The 18854-nt window shown below is 38.4% G+C and overlaps 1 protein-coding gene across 3 annotated transcripts in view; it reads left to right on the top strand.

The window, feature by feature from the left end:
- PLD1 (phospholipase D1) overlaps positions 1-18854 on the top strand; it is a 179337-nt gene that overhangs the window by 137921 nt on the left and 22562 nt on the right. For all 3 annotated transcript variants that reach the window (XM_063442682.1, XM_063442681.1, XM_063442680.1), the window contains exons 12-18: positions 98-179; positions 2649-2759; positions 3392-3595; positions 4119-4338; positions 13802-13930; positions 15065-15183; positions 15299-15412. In XM_063442682.1, coding sequence (XP_063298752.1) covers positions 98-179; positions 2649-2759; positions 3392-3595; positions 4119-4338; positions 13802-13930; positions 15065-15183; positions 15299-15412 — 979 coding nt within the window. The remainder of the gene's footprint in view (positions 1-97; positions 180-2648; positions 2760-3391; positions 3596-4118; positions 4339-13801; positions 13931-15064; positions 15184-15298; positions 15413-18854) is intronic.

Raw genomic sequence — 18854 nt, 5'->3', positions numbered from 1 at the left:
AAATCTTGGTTTAGTAAACAACCAGGTTTATAGCTGTTTTAGTTGTCATTTATGTTTTTTTCAGAAAATAAGTCTTGTCTTATTTGTATGTTTTAAGGCTGAGTCCAGAAATCTTTCTAAAGAGACCTGTTGTAGAAGGAAACAGATGGAGATTAGATTGCATCTTAAAAAGAAAAGCGGTGAGTTTGTTAATCAGAGAAAAACAGAAACAATTGTATATATGTAACACGCAGCACAAGCCACAGAGTGATATATTTCTAAAGCCACATGGGGAATAATATACAGCAACTGCCACAATCTCATGTTATCAATGTTTTGCTAAAGTGGACAGAATTAACTATTGGCTTCGCACAATCTAAGCTGTATTAATAGTTTTTACCTTCACTGTCACTGTATATATAAAGTCACATTAAAGGACCACTCTAGGCACCCAGACCACTTCAGCTTAATGAAGTGGTCTGGGTGCCAGGTCCAGCTAGGGTTAACCCATTTTTTTATAAACATAGCAGTTTCTGAGAAACTTCTATGTTTATCAATGGGTTAAGCCTTCCCCCTAATCCTCTAGTGGCTGTCTCATTGACAGCCGCTAGAGGCGCTTGCGTGATTCTCACTGTGAAAATCACAGTGAGAGCACGCAAGCGTCCATAGGAAAGCATTGATAATACTTTCCTATGCGACCGGCTGCATGCGCGCGCAGCTCTTGCGGCACGTGCGCATTCAGCCGACGGGGCAGAGAGGAGGAGGAGAGCTCCCCGCCCAGGGCTGGAAAAAGGTAAGTTTTAACCCTTTTCCCCTTTCCAGTGCCGGGCGGGAGGGGGACTCTGAGGGTGGGGGCACCCTCAGGGCACTCTAGTGCCAGGAAAACGAGTATGTTTTCCTGGCCCTAGAGTGGTCCTTTAAAGGATCACTGTAGCGTCAGGAACACAAACATGTATTCCTGACCCTATAGTGTTAAAACCACCATCTGGCCCCTCATGCCTCCATAAATATAGCAACATCTTACTGTATTCAAGCCAGACGCTGTAGATCTGCATGCTGTTTGCCTCAACAACAAAAAAACAAGCAGTCTGCTGACATCATCAGAAGTGGTAGCCTGATCCAATCACAATGCTTCCCCATAGGATTGGCTGAGACTGACAAAGAGGCAGATCAGGGGCAGAACCAGCATGATTCAAACACAGCCCTTGCCAATCAGCATCTCCTCATAGCGATGAATTGAATCAATGTATCTCTATGAGGAAAGTTCAGTGTCTGCATGCAGAGGGAGAAGATACTAAATGTTTGGATGTATTTTAGGCAGCCATGACCCAGGAAGGATCTCTAACAGCCATCCGGGGAGTGGCCAGTGAAGTTATCACTAGGCTGTAATGTAAACACTGCATTTTCTCTGAAAAGACAGTGTTTACAGCAAAAAGCCTGAAGGTAATTATTATACTCACCAGAACAAATCCAATAAGCTGTAGTTGTTCTGGTGACTATAGTGTCCCTTTAACTATTGGCATTTAGTTAAAGGGAGACTAAACTTTATGTGACTCTCTAAGCACAACAACAGCTACATATTACTGGTTCTAGGAGTCTTTGGGTTCAATCTCTTTGTTTTTCGTTTTTTCTAAAACTATTTTAAATCAGATTGTGAAACTTCCCAGCATCCAAAGTCTGCACATTATACTACCACTGAGTTTATGGGGAAGTACAATTTGTAGAGTTAAAATACACTTTCCTTAAAGTTCTCACATTACATTTTTGTTAATTAAGTAAAGTTGATAATTATTAGGTAAAGTTGGTAATTAGTTGTATTATGTATAATATATTCTTTCAAAATTAAAAGAAAAAAAAAAATTGAAATGGTTAGATTCCCAGAAGGCCAGCAGAACTTTGGATCATTTTAAGGTTGACCAAATAAGTCCCTTTAAGTTTGCGATTAGAAATACCTGAACATCGGGACATATTTAAAAATTAACAAAAGGTTAGAGTATCATTCCCAATTTTTAGTAATTTGATATTATTTTACTAGTCACTGCATTACAGCGGAATAGAATTTGCTACATTGGTGGGCTTCAAACAGAAGCATTGACACAGTTATCATCTCTGCAGGTGACGGTCTCACTAACCCTCATCATTACTTGTAAAAACTTAGGGCCAGTTTTAGTGATCATATAATAATTAATCTTGAAACATTAAGACTCCTTTCCGATTGTAAAATGTTATGTATCTTAGAACATACATGCCATTTTTTTCCATAGTACCCTGGAAGCAAAATAAAAGAAGAAAAAAATAAAAATAAATGAGCAAAACAATTATAAAATCAGTTATAGTTATTAAAATAGTTTAAGGAATTTTTTTTAACTAAACTAGCTCTTTAAGGGATGCTCTGTGAGTGACAAGTCATGTTTACCATTTATCACTGCATAATTCCACCTGTTCCCTTTCACATATATTTGTATCCCATCACTTTCTTATCTACCACTAGCATAGTATCTTCCACACCAAATAAATCTAGCACTTTTTTGCTCAGTTATGTCAATCTGGCTTTTGGGATATGTTAAAATATCCCATTAAGCACTCCCAGAAGTAGGCTGTGTTGTTTCAAAATACTTTCATTGTCATCCTTAATAACCGTTTGCTTCCTGGTGTATTTTTTTTAACAGCAAGAAGGAGTCAAAATATTTATCATGCTTTACAAAGAAGTGGAATTGGCTTTGGGAATCAACAGTGAATACAGCAAAAGGACACTGATGCGTTTGCACCCAAACATTAAGGTATGAGTGACTGCAGGTGAATTTTATCTGCTGACTCAGAAATCATCAATGTAGAAGACCACTTCATACTTTGTTGACATATTTTTCTTGAACAGGACCAAAAAAGGACAGTTTTGGGACTTAAAGAAATTAGCAATCACATTGGAAGAATATCTTTAAAGAAATCATATCTAAATAATATAACTTTACAAAACCGTTAGAATTTTCATTGCTGAACTTTTAATGATGCACTCGTCAGATTTTTAGCTTTGCTTAGCAAGACAAAAGTAAGACGACATCAACAAATCTCCTAGCAGTGAGTAACAGTAACAGGTCATTCTCGAACAGGGTGGGTCTTTCCCGAGTGTGGAGTCACAGAACTATGATACTATGTTGGTCACAAGACTGTATAGAAAGAGTATAGCCCAGAAATAGGGTGTAAAGATGGGATGAGCCAGTATTTTAACTTTTGCAGGGCCTTGTTTCCAACCCCAACTTGGCAATTGCCATGTGACATAGTATAGAAAATACTGTCTTCATATATTTTTAGCACTGTTAGTTTGATCTAGCTGGAGCAGATCATTGGGGCTTCCAACTAAATAATATCTATAACTAGAATTATGGCTGATCAAATAAATGTGATTTTTCTCTAGGTCATGAGGCACCCAGATCATATGTCCTCATCTGTATATCTTTGGGCTCATCATGAGAAAATTGTTGTGATTGACCAGTCAGTGGCCTTTGTTGGAGGAATTGACCTGGCTTACGGACGTTGGGATGACGATGAACACAGACTGACTGACATTGGTAGTGTCAAGAGAGTCATAGCAACACAATCAACTACTGCCATAAACACGGTAAAAAAATAAATAAATATATATATTCTGAACATAGTTTGTTTATGGTGTAGCTTGCATGTATTATATACACTTGTACATGCTTGATGACACATTTTATGCTTTTGTCATGAAGCTAGCTAACATTCATGTTGTATATGTAGACTTTAGGGGAGAAAATCAAACAGGGTTGGTAATTAAATTGAGAAGAGTAGAGACTGCAAATATTTTTTTTATTTTTTTTGCTGTCAAGTTATTATGCCCTAAATATGAAATTCAGTTTGCTATTTTGGCCTAAATTTTAATTTTACTTTGAATCCTTGACAAATTCACGCTTACTTGAATACCCCTTTGATATCACTATGTTTGTTGAAATCTAAGGGTTTGGGCAGTCAGACGGGTATCAAGTGTTTTACATGGGCGCTTTTCCTTAAAGAACGATTATGTATTAATTATTAAATACTGGGATTTAGAAATATTTGTGTTGCATTAATATAAAGGGATTTGCCCATATCGCTAGATAAATAAAACTTTTCTTTATTAGATGCTGTCAAGTTCATCACAAACTCTGAATGGAGAAGATAAAAGTCATAAGAAAACTAGCACAGAAGTCCAATCCAAGCAAGGAGAAGAAGTTGTAGATGCTTCAAGAATTCGAGGATTTGGCAAATCCAAAAAGTTTGCCAAGTTCAGCCTTTACAAGCAACTACACAAACACAACCTCCAACATGCAGACAGTGTGAGCAGCCTAGACAGCCAGTCACGTATGTATTATTTTAATTCTGTGGTTTATTCACGTAATAGAATATTTGTTTTCTTAATAACTCAGTGTGGCCAGTGAAACTCTTACAATTTTGCTTCAAAAAGTCTGTATTGATTCCAAAATAGCAATTTAACTTCGTCCTGGATCAACATGCCTTTGAAAATAAAATTTCAATGTATTTTAGCTTAATGAAGTATGTTTTATGTGTGAAGAGTGGGCCCCTTTTTTTTTCATTCATTTTACAAAAAAATGCTGATTTCAATAGAAATTGGCACATTTATAAATAAATTGTGTAAAGAACCATTTTCAAAGCAATAGAAATAACGTTTCTTCAGATCTTAGTGAATGTTAGTACCATTCATTCAGGCTCTTAATGTTCTTGAGAATTAATGTCCAGCCTTGTACTGCATACATATGGTGGGATAGTACTATTGATTTCTAAAGAGACAACATTTTATTTTCTTGCTCTGTCAATATCCCTCTTTTAAAAGGAAAATCATTATATAGCTACTGACTGTAATTGCATCCCATTGCCCACAGTTATTCAATTACTCTATTGGAATTCCCCCGATCACAGTCCACTTTATAGGATCGTTGGCATGTTCATGCTCCCGAAATGCATAGCATTCTATCTACTTATCTTATCTGCAAACCGCAAACATCGGTCTTAATATTCACAATCTCCCCATTCAGACAATAATACCTTTTAATTGTGTGTATTCTGCAAATAAGGAGATGTGGCTTTCAGCATCCTCTGCAATTGCATTAAAATGAATGTGTAATGGCATGTTATTGTCACTTTATAAGGAATACAATTTAATTGAATCATTGTGCTAGCCAATATGCTATCACATGCATAAATCAAACATTATTCAGCATAAACAGTTCAGGACACACCTGCCAAGTGAAGACAGAAAGACACTGGACAGTAAGAAGTGGTCTGGGTGCCAGGTCCATCTAGGGTTAACCCTGCAGCTGTAAACATAGCAGTTTCAGAGATTTTCAGAGTGAGAAGACGCCAGCGTCTATAGGAAAGCATTGAGATGCTTTCCTATGGACTGACTGAATGCGCGCGCGGCTCTTGCCGAGCATGCGCATTCAGCGGATGACGTCAGAAGAGGGAGGAGAGTCCCCAGCACCGAGGGAACCCGGCGCTGGAGAAAGGTAAGAGGTGAACCCCTTCCTCCCCCTTCAGCCCAGCGGGAGGGGGACCCAGAGGGTGGGGGGCACCCAAAGACCCTATAGAGCCAGGAAAACAAGTTTGTTTTCCTGGCACTATAGTGGTCCTTTAATCAACAAGAAAGCATGGGCATGTTCTTAAAGGGACATTATAGGCACCCAGTACACTTCATCTCATTGAAGTGGTCTGGGGGCAGTGTCCCACTTAGTCCTGATATGTAAAACATTGCAGGATTTGAGAACGTGCAATAATTACATTGTAGGACTAAAACTGCAGCAATGCTTTCTTATGGACCACTAATGTGCTTGTGGTGCTTGTGGCGCATTCGCATTAGCCCCCCATCGGATGACATCGGAGGAGGCGGAGTGCCGACCCATTGGCGAGGGAAAGCAACACTGTAATCAGGTAAGTGACTAAAGTATTTTAACCCTATAGCTGCCTGGGCTAAAGGGGGTATTTGAGAGGTGGGGGGACTAGAGGTTTTGCATTCCTAATCCTATAGATTCCCTTTAATGACCATTTCAGTATATGGTTTATGAATGTAATCCTTGATTGACTAAGATTTAAAACTCTCCAAAAACTTGGTATTTGCTGAAAAAACTCGACATTTCTCTTTACTAAAAGGGCTTTTATAGATGTACATTGCGTGATATGTCTTGTATAAAAATATAAATTACAAACAAAAAAGTGCTCTATGCAAATAAAGGCACTTATAGTATAACTAATGAAAATGTCCATTATATAGCAGATATGACACCCGTGCTAATACCCTCACACCTAGCACACATAGATGCAATAAAAAAGGTGAACTGGGTGATATAGACCCACTCACAAGAACCTAGCGGAGTGCTAAATTATAACAACTTACCCTGAACATTGCAAAAATTTAAAATAATCAACCTATTGGCATGCTACACACAGGCAGAGATCTAAGAATTTGAAGTGCTCTAAAAAGATATGATGAAAAAAATATTGCTGTAATTATTGTATGAACTAGTATTTAAAAAATAATTATACAAAAATTACTTAGTGTGCCAAATTTATAATCATTGTACAGTATCCTATTAAAATCCCATTATTTGTTTTATATTACAAAGTAATCATGAAGCATGTGGTGTTATGGCAAATAAAGCTACTGGCCATTTGTGGAAAAAAAATGCAGTAATGTGTTAGATGAAGTTCAGTGGTGTTTCAGGTTTGACTATGATAAAACAAACCAAGTAATTACAAAGCAGAGAGCATAATGCAAACACAAAGCTTGTGTAATTGTCCTGAACGCACCTGGCACTGCTGGTGAAGATTCTGCCAAACACAAATTACCAACACGTGAATATCTGAATAAGGTGAGCTAGGAGTTGGTATCGTTTTACATCTTTTTTTACCCATCTTAATGCATACTTGCCTTCACAGCACTTCTATGTACATCTGTGCACAAGCCTTTCATTGTATGATGCCAAATGTATGCATAGTGTTATGGTATTTGCGTTGTAACTGGCTATCGTCTGGCTTTAGATTGTAAGCTCATTTGTGCAGGGCCCTCTTAACCTACTGTGCCCGTATGTCATACATTTTTAGTTAGATTGAAATGTTTGTCTTGTTTACTTACTGTACAGCAATGCAGGCTACGTTGGCCTATGTAATATAATCTGTTACCCTGTGGTTTTCTGATTCAAATATTTCTTGGAATATTCTTTTTTCAGAAATTCTTTTTTGGGTATCTACTCCTCTCCACTCTCTTGACTCTTTCTGTTGGGGTAACTCAAGTTTACATTCTCCTAACATACCAATTCTTTTGGATTTTAGGATCACATGTATGCTGATGTCATACTCTTCTAAAACTTCTACCATGATCCATTGAATTTATGAACTTTGTCTTGTCAGTTATAGGCTACATGAAGTCCCGTCCTGGATAGCATGCCATTATGCAAACTTTTAACATCTCAAAAGCTGAGACTGGTTATCTACCCTTAACCTTCAACTTTTTTTTTTTTTTTTTTTTTTTTTTTTAATTCTTTATTTTTGCAGTGCTTAGATTTAACACACTCGCTTGTATCGCCACAATGGCGGGTACAAGCCGATGAATTAATACATATTTTACAGTATCATGGCATCATTAACAGCACTTTTTTTTTTTTTTATGTGAAAAAACATGGTTACACGGAAAGTCTACATATAGTGTTTAGTAGGATAGTAACTGGTTAATCCTGGAACCTGTGGAATCAACATGCTAGGTGAACGTGTCTAGCTCTTGTTTATAGTGTAAAGTATCATTGCTGTACTATCTAGACAAATAAATGATTCTGCTTAACAAGATATTAAGCTTGTTCAAGATTGAACAAGATATGAAGCCACTGGGAACAAGCTTTACCAAAAATAACATTAACTTGCACTTAAGTTGAGTTTAAGTGGGGTAGCAGAAAACTTAGATTGTGTCAATAAACTCACTGCTTGAAGGCTAGCAAATGGTTAAGGAGTTGAAGTATTATTCAGCAGTGGGATGTTAACTAACCTCTGTGCTATGCATGCTATTTACGCTTGGTATCATATTATGCTATGCATGGATTTACATTTACCTGACATTAGGTTATGCAGTAAATATATGTGAGTGACCTTAGGCAAGCAAATATACAATGTAGGCTAGGTGACTCCGTTATGCCTGGGTCTGAAACTCTCTCCCCGCACGGCTCCTTTGTTTTTAGCCGTGTTTAACCTATGCCCTCTGCTAATAGCCTCGGAGCCCTGCCATATGGGTTACAAGAGTCCTGCTGTACTGTGCCTCTCCGGCCTCCAGCTGTAGTGCAGGTCCCCTCTACGGTCGTGTGGTTCTCTCGCGTTGCAGTGATGGCTTGTTCTCTGGAGCCTCTGTCAGAGTGCCGTTTCTCGAGGAAGGTAAGGGCTGTCCATAGGAGCGCGTGGCATGGCCGGGTGTTTCTCTTGAGGAGCTGTGGCCTCTGTGCGCTGCGGGGTATGCAGGAGCTTAGCTGCCCGATTTGGGTGTCTGTGTGGGACCTCCGCTTTGCCAACCGCCGTGCTGCTTGTGGTTTGAGCATGGATCTATTCTTCTGGATGATTATCCGCTTGGGGTTGGAGTGAGGTGTAGTCGCTTTGTTTCGGGAAGCTTTCCGGCTGCCGGAGTGGCTGGGTGTGCGCACCCCTGTATGGGCCCCCTGCCCCGAGCTGGGTGGTTGGACTGCCGCTGCTGCTTGTTTCTTTTTAGCAGGTGAGACGTTGTAGGGAGGTCTGAGTCGTAAGCGCCTCCAGAATGCTTGGCATATTTGCTCGAACCGGCGCTCAAATTGTATTCTCCAGCGCTGGAGCTCTGGGTCTTTGTTTTTCTGCTGCAAGTGCTGTGCGGCGGCCATCTTGGGCGCAGCGCGTGGTTCTCTGCTCGGTATGAATGATTCTTGTGGTAGGTGCTCAGGAGTCCCAAGCGTGGACCGGGATATCCCCCACCGGTCCATAGGGGGGGTGACGGGAGGACTGTAGAGCCGCGCAGTGCGGGCCCCATGTCGGGGGATCGGCTGCCTCCCCCGGCACTCGGGTCTCTCGCCGTGTTAGGCCTCAGTCGCGGATCTCGGCAATCCGGCATGAAAAGTGGCTTGCGTGACATCTGTGTAGTCAGCTTAGCTTTGCCTGTTGTGTGGTCGCCCAGTTTTATGTTTTCTGGGCTGTTTTGTGCCTTTTCGCCGTCGTTTAATGTTCTGTAGAGCAGGAGCTGAGCCCACATGCGTCCACTCAGCTCGGCGTCCAGGTCCCGCCCCCTTAACCTTCAACTTTAACAGCTGAAATCTCTCTTAAAGTAGCTAAGACCTAAAACTCACCACTGGACCAAGCTCACTGCTCCAATGTCACATTTGTTTCTGATCTCTCCTTCATTCGCCACATATAAAAAAATAAAAATATTGACTCATTTTCTTAAAGAATATGCCAATGATTCTTCAGTGTCAGGATTACTTCAACTCAGTCATAATAGGCCTGCCACTAGGCTACCTATCCCTATATTATAAGCCATGCAAAAAAATCTTAGACTCATTCATTTCAGTTGCCATTCACCATTGACTCCCAAGCTGCACCTGAAATAAAATTTGCCAGTTGTCTACCGAGCTCTAATATTATCTCACTATATCTCTACTCTTATATTCAAATAATTCTTCTAACCACCATCTTTATTTTGTGCTCAGGATGTGTGTGTCTTATCTACTCTCCTTGCCTCCTCCTTGCTATACCGTACTTTACTTTGTAAGACACACGCAAAGCATAGTTATACTTGATAAATCATTTTTGATTGTGAGGGTGTGATTGATGGAGTGTCAGTCATGTAGTGTAAAGGTCAGTCTTAAATATACCAGTTGTTTTATACGTGTGCAATGTTGTGCAAGTTTTGTTATTGCATATGTATGTTATATAATGATCAGAAGTCATTTAGTCTAGCTACCATATGCAACGAGTCGAACAGCACAGGGAAAACCTTAAAGGGACACTATAGTCACCAGAACAACTACAGCTTATTGAATTTGTTCTGGTGAGTAGAATCATTACCTTCAGGCTTTTTGCTCTAAACACTGTCTTTTCAGAGAAAATGCAGTGTTTACATTTTTACAGCCTAGTGATAACTTCACTGGCCACTCCTCAGATGGCTGTTAGAGATCCTTCCTGGGTCATGGCTGCCTAAAATGCATCCAAACATTCAGTATCTCCTCCCTCTGCATGCAGACACTGAACTTTCCTCATAGAGATACATTGATTCAATTCATCGCTATGAGGAGATGCTGATTGGCAAGGGCTGTGTTTGAATCATGCTGGATCTGCCTATTTGTCAGTCTCAGCCAATCCTATGGGGAAGCATTGTGATTGGATCAGGCTACCACTTCTGATGATGTCAGCAGACTGCTTGTATTTTTTGAGGCAAACAGCATGCAGATCTACAGCTTCTGGCTTGAATACAGTAAGATGTTGCTATATTTATGGAGCCATGAGGGGCCCAGGGGGGCTAGATGGTGGTGTTTACACTTTAGGGTCAGGAATACATGTTTGGGTTTTATGAACCTATAGTGATCCTTTAAGGAATGATGTAGGCTAAAGTTGACCACAGTTTTTAGTTACATAGATCCCAGGATTTGCCGATTTGGCAGTAACCTCTCCTCTGACCAATAAGAGAGTCAAGCCTCTTTCACTATTTAAAAGAGAAAACTGAGTAGATCTTTCTCTCCTACATAGGTTTGTTGGATATATAGTTCAGTGCTCATAAATAGTTTTATTTCTTAAACGGAATCCGTGCAACTTCTGTTGCCATACGCAATAGTTTCATACATTAATGGAAATCTATAACATGGCCTTTCAATGATAAATATGTATTCTTTCGGTGAGTGAAATATAGTTGCATACAGTGATATCAAACAGGGTTGCTTAGCTTATCAATACATAGGTTATTGTAGTTAGAAGCATCAGAATGTAGGGAGTCATGAACTTGGCAATTATTTGCCTTAAAACTATTTCAAGAAGTGTTCGGCCTGCCCCTTTTTGAAGGGACAATCCAAGCACCATGCCATCCTGCAATCCACGCCAAATATATGGAGGATGAACTTGCATTAAATATTGAAAAAATAATTAATAAAATTTAAGTGCAAATGTGTAATGCAGCGTTAGAAGTCTGCACCCCATATCATTGCTTCCCCCATATCCCCCAGCAGTGTAGCAAAAGTCTGGTTGGTAAGAGGTTAGTAAAACCTTTCCTGTTCCTGTCCATTCCTGTCTCTGCTGGAAATGGTCATTTTAGAAGGGTGCCAAAGAATAACCCATGTACCTATTCAAATAAACCTCTCATACTGCAGTTAAAAAGTAGGATCATAGAGAAATTACTACACCACATGAAGTGAAGGATGAATTAGCCATATGTTGGGGTAAGGTTATTGGATTGGCTGGACCTAAGAAGGTAACAACCTGCATCACTAATTCTGTCCCAACTCTCTGCTTCAGTAAAGCTTTGAGAAGGAACAGTGCAGTACTGTGCCTGAATTCTATAGAGACCCCATTACATTTTCTCTGTCTGAAGAGATCTGTAATGGATATAATGAATTGCTTTGCTTAATTAATTCACTTATGACCACATCTGACATTGAACTTGCATTATTTCATTGTTTTCCAAGCCAATCCCCAGGCACTCATAAAAGACCATCTATCCCAAACTGAAAAAACCGGAGATCATTTTCAGTAGTTCGTTATAATTCATAACTGCTTGTGATCAGGCTACTGATATAGGGTATCCATACACCGTGCCCACTGAGTGTTTTTAAAGAATTATTTTGAACTCTTTGAGTACTACTGTGCTACGTTTAAAAGTATTGCATACCGTAACGCATGGTTTCTAGTTGGCTGATTGCCAACATATCATTTTTCACACTGTTATGCCTATTGCTTGTTTTTCTTATTTCTCTTCAGAGTATTCGTCATAGTGTGAACACACAGTCTTTTATACAAATGGACTTTACAAAGAGCCTATTCAACACACATTTTGTAAACCAGCCTGTAGCCTCTCTGCTGGTGTTTGTGTCACTTACCATAGTCATCAGATTTTACTCCATGATTTTAGACTACATCATAAATTATCACTATCAATATATTTCACAGAGCTTTACAATTTTACAATGGGGATATATGACAGAAAGTAGATGACAGGCTAAACATAATGGTTATAGATTTAAGGGGCCAAGAAGGCCATGCTCAAAGGCCAAAATCCTCATGGAAGTGGGGCTAAAGAACACAATAGAAAAAAAAAGTATAGGGTATATAAAAAAAAAAATATTGGGGAAGTATATGTTTTGAGTGAAGGGACAAGAGGACTGTTGTAACGAGTGATTTTAACGAGGAAGAAGTGATGCATTCCTAAAGACAGAAGTTTTATCAGACTTGAGGCCATAGGAGAGTGTAACAGGAATAGCTACAGCAATTCATAGGAATGGAGTGGCTTTTGAGGAATCCTGTAGGTGAAAATAAGCAGTGTGAGGCTGGACATAGGACAAGTTACGGTTACTAGCAGATGGAAGTGATTAACAGGAATTAAAGAGGAAATGTAATGACGGATGGACTCATGGGCTTTTAATGTTATCTCTGACCATACATACATTTATAGCATGAACAAAACCATATGATTTATTATATTGAGTAACTTTACCATATAGGTCATTAATTATACAGTTTACAGTATAAAATGAGTAAATTGATCAGTTGGAATAACCGTATGTAGGTTTTGGTGATAAGGGCTAAAACATCTATTCAGGAATTCTAAGATTGAAGCAGATGATTAGCAAAGCCAACAGATATGTTGACATCTTAAAAAAAAAAAAAAAAAAAATGTAATAAGAGATAAAACATACATTAAATGTATTTTCATAGTCTCTGCCAGTTACTGTATTATAGAAAGAGACTACACAGTGTTTTAGTGCTCATGTGAACGGAGGCATAACATAGTAAATAGATGTGCTAAAGCAGGTGTATGTCCAAGTATAGTCGTAAACAAAAATGAAAGCAAAAACAAGGAGTGTGTCTGAAAATTAAATCACAGTAAAGGGCAGAAGTGACAGATATGGCAGAACGTCCAGAATTTGTTTAGTTGATGGCTGATATTGAGGGTAAAATGACTCCCATTTATGCAATTAAACCTGTATATGTGAATTAGCAGCCCTTAAACCACCAGTACAAGTCACTTTGGAAACCTGCTTGAGATTTCAGAGTTTTAATAATATCTATGCATTTGAATGAAGACATCACTCTGTGTATATTGGCAAAGGAACACTGAAAAGTCTAATAGCAATGCTTTATAATCCTAATATGAATTCTATTGACCTTCATTAAAGGAACACTCCAGACTTTTAAAGCACTCTAGCTTTCTGAAGTGCTTAATGTGTGAAGAGTGTGTCCTCTTTATTTTTTATTTTTTTCACACAATATAAATATTTGATAAAGATTACATCTTTATGAAATACTCAGAAAATGTGTTATGCAGACAGTTGCTTTAAATAGGAAGGTTAATGTTGAAATATAAAAGCATTTTTTACGCAGTTAGTGGTCTTGATCATGAGAAACCATACAGTCCATATTTTTTATGAATTGCTTAAATATGCATGAGTTATACTGAAATTTAATTATGGCATATCAGTGCCTCTTGCAATGTTAGATACATATATCTATCTTGTACCTCTGTCTTTTCTATGAACTAATATTTTTTATGTGTATTAATCTATGTTAAACACTGAAATGGTTTCACTTGGTTTCACTATATTTACAGATGGCGGCTCTATGCGAAGTTTACAGACTGGTGTAGGAGAACTGCTGGGTGAAACACGCTTTTGGCATGGGAAGGACTATTGCAACTTTGTCTTCAAGGACTGGGTCCAGTTGGACAAACCTTTTGATGGTAAATCTCCAGTCCAGATATGATTTCCAGAGTCAAGCATGTTTTTTTTTTTTTTATTATTATTATTATATTGTACACAATATAAATAATACTGTTAATGTGTTTATTGTTCAAGAAGAGGAACAAACTATGATATTGAAAAGGAATTGAATGATCTCCATTTTTCTGAATGCAAAACTATTAATTTAGACCATCCTAAATCTGAGTTTAACTCTCATAGCATTGTGTTAGATATTTCAAAGAACGTTGCTTAATGTTGCCATATTCTAACACTTTTATGCAACACAGATGCAATATATTAACTCATAAAATTACCCTTATAAACAAAGCTTCCAACTATGGTAAGTAAGATGTTGGTGGTATAGATCTTTTCCTGGAGAGTTTTCTGATGCCGGTTTCTTGTTCCAAGACACTGGCTAAATTTGTAGGCAGTTTCCTTGTATGGTATACAGTTTCTCTGGGTGGTAGGATTCAGCTCAAAAAGGCAACCTAGTCTGTCGCATTTTATAATAACCATTAACTGCGCATAGGGTTTATTAGGATGAAATATGTGATTTACTCTTATCAGAATTTCTGATATTGATGCTATGTTGGGTCTCTGTGCATTATATTGATGATCCCACTTGCTAAATTAACCTCCAGAATGGAGCTAAAAAGTAGCTTCAAACTGCAGGTCCAGATTAAAACTTGGGAATACTACATGTGATAAGTATTTAGTTTCAGCCATTAGGGCACCAAATTGGGCACTTGGTACATTTTTATTAATAATATTTTTGAATGCAGTCCATAATAAGCAGGAAATATTACATTTCATGAATATTATATTCATCCCGCAATCTTTGCACTTGTTTTTAAAAAATGTCTCCACCTGTAGAAAGCACAATGTTCAGTCTTTTTTTTTTTTAACATACTTTCTGACCTGATGGTTTTAAATGAGAAATATCTAATATTTTCCAACTTGTTTGAAAATGTCAATGTCTGACTGGTGCTGGCAAGTTTAATTGTTGGACCCCAGGGCCCACCATGCATATATTATAGCTAGGCTCGATATGGCAGGTTGCTGATAGCCATAGCTTTGCATTCCAGTGACCAAACATTAAACTGAGTAGTTGACATCTGTATATTTCTGTTTAGATTTCATTGATAGATACCAAACACCCAGGATGCCGTGGCATGATATCTCTTCCGTTGTTCATGGAAAAGCTGCACGTGACGTGGCCCGACATTTCATCCAGCGCTGGAACTTCACTAAGGTTGGCAATCTGGAATATATTTCTATGTATTAAAATTTTTTTCCCTCAAATTCTTGTATAAATTCATGTAAATCTTTTGCTTTGATTCATGTTATTTGATTTCATTCTGCTGCAGATCATGAAGCCCAAGTATCGATCCCTGTCGTACCCATTCTTGTTGCCAAAATCCCACAAAACTGCCAAGGAATTGACACATCAGGTTCCGGGCTCCATGCATGCTAATGTTCAGGTATCGTAAAGCTCAGCTTGGTACTTAAGATACTTATTTAATAACCAATGGAGATATGGGTGCAACAAACACCTGCTAGTCCAGCTAAAAATACTTTAAGCAGCTCTGTCATTGTCTGGGGTTTAGTATATTGCACAGTGACCCCTGACGTTGACATCACAAATGGGGGACTGGTAACCATGGGTGGAAGGCAAAGGTGAGATTTACTCACCTAAACCAGTTGCTTGTGGGCACTTGCCATCCTCTTCCTTCCGCTCTTCTTCAGCTCTCGATGCTTCAGCTGCCATAAGCCGACGGCAGAACATTATTCTCATGCATGCGCAAGAGTACAGCATTGAGGTCTATGGAGAATCCAGCAAGATCATGTAATCCTCCATAGAAAGAGCTTTATTTTCCTACAGCCATGACCTGTGACTTCTGGGGGAAATGACAAGCTTGACAGCGGTAGTTATGTCTTTTTGTCAAGCTTGTCAAGTTTTGAAAAATACTGGGACAAAGTAGTTTCTACTTTGTCTCAGTATATCGTTTGACTGGGTTGTAATTTCAGTGAAATTCCAATGCAGTCAGTCTGAGTATTTCATAAAGATTTTATGTTTATGAAATACAAATTTTTGATGTGGGGGTTGACATAGCTGCTTTAAAAGAACACTATAGACCTCAAAGGCACTTCAGCTTGCTTGTGTCCTCTTTTTTTTAAATTTCACAAAAAGTGCAGATTTCTATAGAAATTTCCAATTTTATAAAATAACCTTACTTCCCCTGGCTGTCAATCAGACTACCAGTCCTGTTACTTCCTGGTTTGTTTAGCTCAGTGAAGCTATACTCAAGGTGCTCAGAGCACCTGCCTTGTAAAGACATCCTATTGAATTGCATTGGGAAGTCTTTGATTGAACAGCCACAGAAAGTCTGGGCTGGGCTAGAAGCGTAGGACTTGCAAAGGCTGCAGACATGACTGCTGACCAGAACTCCCAATTACTCAGTTGCCCGATAAACACAAGAGACCTAATATAATTTGAGGAAGGGCAACAACCACAGCTTTATTGATAACCGCAATTGCTAGCAAATTCTTAACTCTGTTAGCTGTTGGGATGCTTCACCAACAGACAGCTCTATCCAGGAAAATGAAGAGTCCGGAGCATCCTGCCCCCACCATCAGCTCTGCGACTCCCCAAGCCAACCCAACACCTTTTTACACTTGCTGACTGTGACGAAACAAGCTGTGACGAAACAAGAAGAAAGAACAACACCCACAGCCACTAAAACAAACAGACCCACAATCCTTAGGGCTGGCGGATGGGAAAAGGTTGGGATCCCTACACTTCTTCCATATTATTGGTGAATCACCTCCCTGTACACCCCCTTTTATCCTGTCTCAAAGTTGTATCCCCTAAGATCCAGCCTCTTATACATGTCAGCAGTCATGTCCTCCCTTCCTTAACAGTCCAGGGAGGTTCTAGAGATCTGCAGATTGTGCTAGCTGTTTTTAAATACCCAAATAAAAAAATGTATAATTAAATTACTGGTAGTACGGTATATCTGCAAAACAGCATTTTATTGTTTGGGTTTTTAGGTGCACAGAAAGTATACAGGAGCCCACCATAGTATAATGTGTAAAGATTTATCCAAATATTAATTAAAACCACAATCTAAAAGACAGTGACTTTAAATAACTTTAATACATCTCAATGTGTTTGACTACTCTACATATCGTCTAAATAATTAGTGTAATGGTAGTTTGTAAAACTTAGATGGTGTATATCCTTTTAAACCTCTCTGACAGTGGGGTTTACAATTGACATATATAGTATTTACTTTAAGTGGTTTCAGAGCTAAATGATTCCTTAAATTAAAATACATTTTTGGTTTGTACCTGGCTAGATCACGTTTAGATAAATATTTTATTTTAGAAGCCTCATAGATCATCTAAAGAGGCAGTCATAATATTGAATAGCGCTGCAATGCTTATTCAACATATTTAGAATGTTTGAATCCTAAGGAGTCTGTGCTCTTTTGCAAGTCCGGTTAACTTGTGCAGCAGTGTTAAAGCTTCTCCACCTTGTGATATTCACAGGAAGAGAGCAAAGTGTGAATAAGACACATTGTTTCCCAATGAGGTTTATTTCTTTGCATGTTTATTAAAAAATCTTTTTCTTTAACAGCTGTAAAGTTAGACAAAAACAAAACCTTCAAATTTATAAATGTGACTGTTGTTCATGATTTTACTAGGAAAAAACACACGCTTTTTTTTTTCTTTTGCAATTAGAATATTAACAGCTTCAAAAATGTACACTGAAAATTAAAGATGTTTTTTGTGGCACAAAACATTTTAATAAAAATAGTTCAACTAACAAAACTGCCACCTGAGTTTGGATTTTGTACGAAGAACTTCACGATCTCACCATAGCAACCAGTTTCAGACTACCTCCCGACATTTCAAATGACCAAAAGGGACACCGTATCATTAAAAACAGTTGGATTGTGTTTACATTCCTACAGTTCATTGTGTGAGCAATCAGTAATGTTCAATCGCAATCTGCAGTAGACAAACGTCTGTTGACTTGCTTTAATTATGATTTGGTAAACACGTTGTTTCATATTTTACTTGTAGGAATTGCAAGGCAGCTTCTTCCTTTTGTGGCTGCTGTGTAACAACTACCATCTTTATCATTCGAGACATTTTGTATTATTAAAGGAACACTACAGTCACCCAGACGACTTCATCTCAATGAGTGCAGTATCCCTGTCCCCAATTTGTCCTCCTCAGTTTTTGAAGGTTCAATCCACCTGTAGTGGCTGTCAGTATGACTCGGAAGCCCCATTGGAAAGCATTAACCATTGGGGAAGTTTAAATGCATGTGCGTCGCTCACTGCACATGCACAAGGGAGCCTCGGCACTGTAGCTGCAAAAGAGTAGGGAAAGAAACACTATAGCATCAAGAATATTAATTTGTATTCCTAATGATATAGTGTTCCTTTAAGTATTGATTCCATTTTCTTGTGTGGCAAAGAAACTTTGGTTTACCAAAGAAAAGATGATATTATAGGCAATTCCCTCCTAAACCCTCTGTGATAGTCTTATAATGTCCAAGACAAATGCTTCAGTTCTCACTTGTGAACTTTAGAAATAAGTTTACAAAAATCAAGTCTAACAGGCTTATAGTACTTATTATTGTTGGTATCTGTTTCTTTTGATTCGCTAAAGTTCATAAAGAGAACAGGACAAACCGGTAATGGTGCTTTGAGATTTCTCACAATATTTCAGTAGAATCGTTGCTGTTTCAGCACCACAAAGCACGTTGGCAATACAAACCACAAATGACTGTCCATGGAATGTGTTTTTTTAATTTTATTATTCTTTATTTTTGTTGTGCACACATTAACAACATGCTTGGATAGCTACGACAGCTATAACAAGCTCATTAGCAATAAAGTATAACAGCAT

Source organism: Pelobates fuscus, chromosome 2 (assembly GCF_036172605.1).
Source record: "Pelobates fuscus isolate aPelFus1 chromosome 2, aPelFus1.pri, whole genome shotgun sequence".
NCBI lineage: Eukaryota > Metazoa > Chordata > Amphibia > Anura > Pelobatidae > Pelobates > Pelobates fuscus.
Note: the sequence above shows the minus strand (reverse complement) of the source record. Positions and strands in the feature narration are given on the sequence as shown.